Here is a 6358-nt window from a genome sequence, read left to right as displayed (position 1 = left end):
TGGACTTATGAAAGCGGTTCAGAAGCAACCGCTCTCTTAAATGGACTTATGAGAGCGGTTCAAAAAGAACCGCTCTCTAAAATGAGTTATGACAGCGGTTCAAAAGGAACCACTCTCTAAAATAGACTACTGAGAGCGGTTTTATTTTAACCGCTCTAAGAAGTCGTATTTCGTTCTTTTTTTGGCGAAATAAATTTTAAAAAATTCAAAACTTAATACTTTCGCCAGCCGTTTGGCGAAATTCTGTTCCACGTGGCAAAAAGACTCCAGATTGGGAAATTGTTTCAGATTTCTTATAAAATAATAAATTGTTTTTGAATTTACAATATTTTAATAAATTTGCCTAGTTTAGAAGTCACATTGTGTTATATTCTAATTAATTAATATATTTTTTTACATTAACAATTCATTAAAAATAAACTGTAAATATTACTATCAATATTTTCAAAAAAAATTGGACCATTTTTATTCCCTATCCTGACCTAACTTTTGGCATGAAACTGCTCAGAGCGACATAACTGCAGTATCTTAAACCTTTTTCGAAGACCTCTCTCTGCATTTTGTTTCAAGAGATACTTTGAAAAGGCATTGTTTACCCATTATGAAACAGCTACTTATGGCAGGTAAAATAGTTTAGTCACACGATTAAATGCTCTAGTCTTGCTGAATATCAGTTATCTTAAGCCCAAAGCAATTGAACTGAAGGTCATATAAAGTTAAACTTGCTCTAGCCTAATCTTTATCATATTGCCTGCACCCAGTAACTGTAAAGGACTGCAGAAAATGCCATCCTACTAGTTTGAGGTAACACAAAAAACTTACACAAATCATTCACTTCCACAAGAACTCCTACAGCAGAACCTTCCACCACACCCCATTCATCTTTCACCTCAGCATCCCTCTTTCTTACCCTGATTTTATATTTACCTTCAAACCTAAGTAATTTCCTTTTCTTTTTTCCAACCCCTCATTGAGCCTTGCAACAACCTCTTATAAAGTACCTCTTTATTTTGTTGCACAGAATGCAATACTTCTTTTGATTGTTCTCTCCACAAACATCCCCCCAATCATACATGGCATTGTCTAGATTGGTCAAGCGGCTGAATGGCATTAATAACCATCGTGTGTACTCGCTAAACTCCATTCCCAACTCAGTTATTTTGGAGTAAATTTGATTGTGTTCAGACCGCATGGCTGCATACATACTTGCAACTGCTTGTTCATTTACTAGCTCCTTGCAGTCGGTCACCTTTAGCTGTACTGGCCATTATTCTACAAAAATTAAAATATTTTTGCAGTCGGTCACTCTACTCAAGGTAGTGAAAAAGAAGTATAATAAGAATGATATGAAATATTTTCAGCATTTTGTTTCTTTTAACTCGGTATAAGCCATTCCTTACAGTACAATTCATCTATTAAGGGATACAGGTTTAGATGCAATAACGTCCACATTCATAATTCGACAAAGAATAAGAAAGAAAAATCCAAAAAATTGCAAAACTTCACACACTTTGCCTATACTTCCTTACAAATTCTATATAAGATGAATCCATGACAGATATACTTGACTAATTTCTCAGTATTCAATCAAAGTACATCCTCACAATGAAAGCCGCCCATTACCAAGTTTATGCATTCAGCAATTATATTTTAAATCTAAGCAAAATATCCATCAAGGACTGGAATTTGAAAGGCAAATCTACAACTGACCAAGACAGTGAATAAGACAAGACTCAATTTTAACTAGCAAACACACACACAGGGAAACAGAACAGCTGAACAGATTTTAGATAATAATAAAGTTAGCTCATATATCAGTGAAATAAAGGATTTTTTTTTTATCATAATATCGTCGTGATCAATTAGATAATCTCTACCTTACAAACTATTATCTAGATTTTAGAGCTTAGATACAAAAAAAATGATTACATCAGTTAACATTATCCTTTTGCAAAATTAAAAAGGTACTCATCACTTCAAACTTCAAAGATCAGAAAAAGGTGTCCCAAGTTCTCACGATAACCATATCTTAGACCAAAGATGTAATGGCAGAATGCAAGCTTGTGGCCACCCTAAAAACTCTATGGTGTCATAGCAGATGGTGGATTAAAATAACACATTAAATAATCCCAAGAGGATTAAAAATTTTATTTTATACCATTGAAAGAAAAGAAGCATAGGAATCAAAATAGAAAAAATATCAAGATTACCTATATTATTTATATGCACTAAAATACATTTGACACTAGTTATTGCAAACACGACCCATGGACAAGAAAAAAAGATGGGAGACAACAAAAAGCACACGCACAGAAACAGTGAATTTTTATCCCTAATTTTGTTTTTTGGTGTCATGGACTAAAGCCCATGGTTGTTAAACTCTCGTGTTCACTCGTAAAATCGTACGAGTTTACAATCTCAAAAGGCAAAAACGAGTTGGATGGACGGTAAAGTCGGTTTTGCTGAACTCAACTGAAATCGTGAGTCAACCACCGATTTTACAAGGCAGTGTTACCTCCCATGTTTTGATGAATGACAGTGTTTGAACCATCTTGTTAGGTTACCCTTTTCACGTGCAGATCAGAACTCCCTTGCGTCTAACCTGCAGCGACTAGAACTGCTCCCTCGCGTGTAACCCACAGATTGAAGCAGAGCCTTGTGCAGCAGTGCCAGAAACATTCAGAATCTTCATGCTTCAACTGGTTTGTGCGAACACAGCTTACACACAGAAACTCCATCGTCTCCCTCCTGTCCAACCCTCCATCCCAAACGAATAAATAAATCACACCCCTTTCACCGCCAGCTACAGTGCATGAACAGCGAGCGACAAAGCCAGTGACGTTCTGCAAACTGAGACTAAAACCTCCAAGCTTCAACTAATTCGTGTAAAAACAGCTTCCTGCAGCAGCTAATTTTTGCAAACGAAAACAACTACATTCGTCCTCCAAACAGAGCTCCTTATCCTTACTTAATATCTAGTCCTATTTATGTGTTTTAAACTTAGTTATTATGTTTCAGTTCATTATTTTGATTTTTTTATTATTTTTTTCATGAGGTAAACTCATACGAGTTTACACACACTCCACAAGTTTACTTAAATTCTCGAGTCCAACACTTGTTAAAGTCACTAATTTGTTGCAGTACACTGGATGATTTGGGTTTAAGTGAGGTTAAAACAGTTTTGGCACCTTCGAAAGACAAGAAATAATCATATAATAGTATTAATAATCATATAATAGTATTTTTATAAACAAAAATTTCATAATCCACAATTATTCATCATAAAGCCTATTACCATTATCCTCATCAACCAAAGGTTTGCTCTTAGATTTTGCCAATTTGCTAGATTTTGAGGGTTTCTTAACTTTTTCTGCTTGCAACTCCAACACCTTCTCAGAAGGTTTTCGCTTTCTTTTCATGCGGCCTCCAGCATCATCTTCAAAACAAAAGTAAAAAAATTATTATTAAAGGTCTCATAAGAGCCACAGACCCATATCAGAAAAAGGCATAAACAATATATCCACAATTCAGCTACCCATTAGGGACACGGAAATTTTTACATCAGCACTAAAAAATGAAGAAACTTGTCAGTAGGATTCTTTTTAGATATGTAAACAAATAATCACTTTAAGAGGTTATTTGGTCCTAAATTGTAATTAACACACTAAACCTATATGTAATTGTTCCCTTTCTCTATTAAGTGTCAATGTAGTTGAGAGTAGCAAATTCCAAACTCAACACCATGAAATAAACTTGCCAACAAAAAATAAGATCGTAATTCAATGTCTTTATTTATTGGAGAGACAGGGGCTTGGAATTTGTGATTCTTAAGAACTCAAATACTTAGCTACAAGCATATAACGCAAAGATTGATGTTATTACCTTCAAGAGGACTTGATGCATGATTCATTGTATGCCCATTTGGTCCTGCTTCTTCTGAAAGAGGGGATCCAGTGTTATTACTGTCAACCAACTTAGAAGAACTTTCTACACACTTCTCTTGCTGCTCAGGAGCATCATGACTGGGTGTTGCTGGCAAGAAACATAGCTCTTCTTGAGACATGTCAGAATCACTGAAAGTACCATCTTTCTCCACCTCTACAATGTCAACTTCCTCATCTTCATTAACATCAGGTCCTTTGACCTGCAAGCATGCGACATAAAAAAAGAATGTGGAGAAAAAGGATGTGCATGACCAATCTAATAAATTTTTACCTTCTCAGTCTCAGGAATCAGATCAAATTCATCTTCACGCTCGACATACTCCTCATTTTCCTCAAGCTCCTTGAAGTCAGGAGCAAAAGCACTCCAGTTCTCAGTATAATCTTTTGCCCAAATATAAACTAAGCCATTCACAGAAACAGATACAACGATAGGATGTACAGGATGCCATGCTAAATCTATAAGTGCTTCCTTAGGTCCTTCAAGAATTTTCACAAGATGTCCAGCTCTATCCCATATGTAAATCTTGTGTTCTCCTCTGCTAGCAGAACCACCAACTACCCACTCACCATCACCACTGAAACAAGGTGCTTTCCAGTGTACTTTCGTGATGGAATCTTGAAATTCCCGGAACAAAGTCAAACATTTTGATCCAACAGCCTTCAATTTCTCAATACTATCCAGATCATTGAGATTCTCAGTTAGGTCATCAAGGGCCCTAACTTCATCTTTAAGGGGCAGAAGGTTTTCATAGATCCTTATGATTCGATCATTTGAATTTGTGAGCAGATACTGCCCATTCCTGCTGAACACGATGTTCTTTACCACAGAACCGCCAGAGAATGGAACTACAGCGCGCACTTCACCACTTTTGTAATCAATGACAAGAATTTCCCCTTTTGAGTTTCCCACATAAACCAGAGTCCCATATTTATTAAAACAAGCAGCAGTTGGTGTGAAAGAGGTAATTCCATCAGAACACTTATTGCGTGAAGGAGCGACCGTTCCATTGGATGTCTCAGAGACAGAAACTTTAAGCAAAGTTGTGTTTCCTGTATCCAAGTCAACAATCATTGGAGCACATGCGAGAGGACACGCTAAGCAGATAGTTGGGGTTGAGGACCCCGGATGAAGGCGAGCTTGTAATGGGGTTTGTTGCAAAACTATTCTTGTTATCTTCTTACCACTCATAACATCCCACAATATCAAGGATTTATCAGCAGCAGATACAATAATTCGATGGCCATACTTTGACCAACAGATACTGGTTATGGGAGAAGAACATTCATCATCGCGAAGCATTTTAGCAATGCCCCTGGTTTCAAAATCCCAAATAACACAACTTCCATCATTGCACCCAGCTGATTCAGTTGAGCAAATCAAGAGAAAAAATGAGAAAATTGATACCGTAGAATGACTCCAGTAAACATTTCATAACAGTTGAACACTTGCTACAATATTTACTCAACCCAGATTTGAACAAATAGCCACGGCATGGAAACAATTCGTGCTTCAAAAAACGAAGTACCAAAAAATCAGAAAAGAAATCCACTAGTAATATTTTCTCTGGAAATATAATCCCAAAAGGAAAGAAAAACGTCGAAGTAAAATAAAAAATCAGAATTTTTTCAAAATTTAAACTTAGCATGCTAGAACCCTAAAATTCCACATAAACCCCAGACTGAAAAGGCCATAAGCATCCTAGATACACAATCCATGTAAAAAAAACGCCCTTTTCTTAGCTGGGTCTTCATGGAAAAAGGGAAATAGACACTAACGTTTGCTACTTTAAAGGAGAAAGAGCGCAACACCAAACAAGAGAGAGAGAGAGGTTAATACTTACCAGCAAGAAGGGTACCACGACGATTGAAAGCAATACATTTCATACAGCCATGTTCCAAATACTCTTCTATCACTTCTGGGAAATCACCCTGCAATGGATCTTCAACAACACCGTGCACACCACTATGTCAGAAATAACAAAACAAAATGAAAAAAGAAAAAAGAAGCTAAGGTGAAGTTAGACAAAAGGGTTTTCAGAAAACCAACCGATGATGGAAGCGTTCATAGCTGCGTGCAAGGTTCACCACAGTAGACACGAGAGCGAGAGAGAGAGAGAGAGAGAGAGAGAGGGCTCCAAAATTGAAATAGTAGGGCACCTTTCAAAGATTGGGAGACGACGCCGTATAGGATTTGTTCTATCATGCTGGTGACCTTTCAATACAAATCGTCAGATTCAGGTATTAATGAGCACAAATCAACGTTAATATGTGATGAATATCTTAAAAAATAATAAAGAGAATAGGAAATATTTTCATTAGTAGTAATAAATATTTTATCATATATTAAGTTTAATTAAATTAAAGATATAACAATTTTAAAGTTAAAAAATAAACTGAAATTAAAATAAAAACAT

General features: G+C 36.2%; 1 protein-coding gene across 2 annotated transcripts; it reads right to left on the bottom strand.

Moving 5' to 3' along the window:
- Nucleotides 1-1004: 1004 nt before the first annotated feature.
- On the bottom strand, nt 1005-6113 carry LOC113854060 (protein RBL). Of its 2 annotated transcripts, XM_027484891.1 has the most exons (6): nt 5992-6113; nt 5786-5884; nt 4216-5303; nt 3883-4144; nt 3296-3436; nt 1005-1272 (listed from the first exon to the last, which is right to left on the bottom strand). In XM_027484891.1, exons 1-6 carry the CDS (start codon nt 6008-6010, stop codon nt 1268-1270), a joined length of 1614 nt encoding a protein of 537 aa, XP_027340692.1. In that variant the 5' UTR covers nt 6011-6113; the 3' UTR covers nt 1005-1267. The 2 variants fall into 2 exon arrangements, with proteins under 2 accessions (XP_027340692.1, XP_027340691.1); XM_027484890.1 differs by lacking the exon at nt 1005-1272 and having other exon boundaries at nt 3185-3436.
- Between the last annotated feature and the right edge of the window lie 245 nt (nt 6114-6358).

Source organism: Abrus precatorius, unplaced genomic scaffold (genome assembly GCF_003935025.1).
Source record: "Abrus precatorius isolate BTA unplaced genomic scaffold, Abrus_2018 Scaffold11, whole genome shotgun sequence".
Lineage (NCBI taxonomy): Eukaryota > Viridiplantae > Streptophyta > Magnoliopsida > Fabales > Fabaceae > Abrus > Abrus precatorius.
This window is presented reverse-complemented; position numbering and strand designations above follow the sequence as displayed.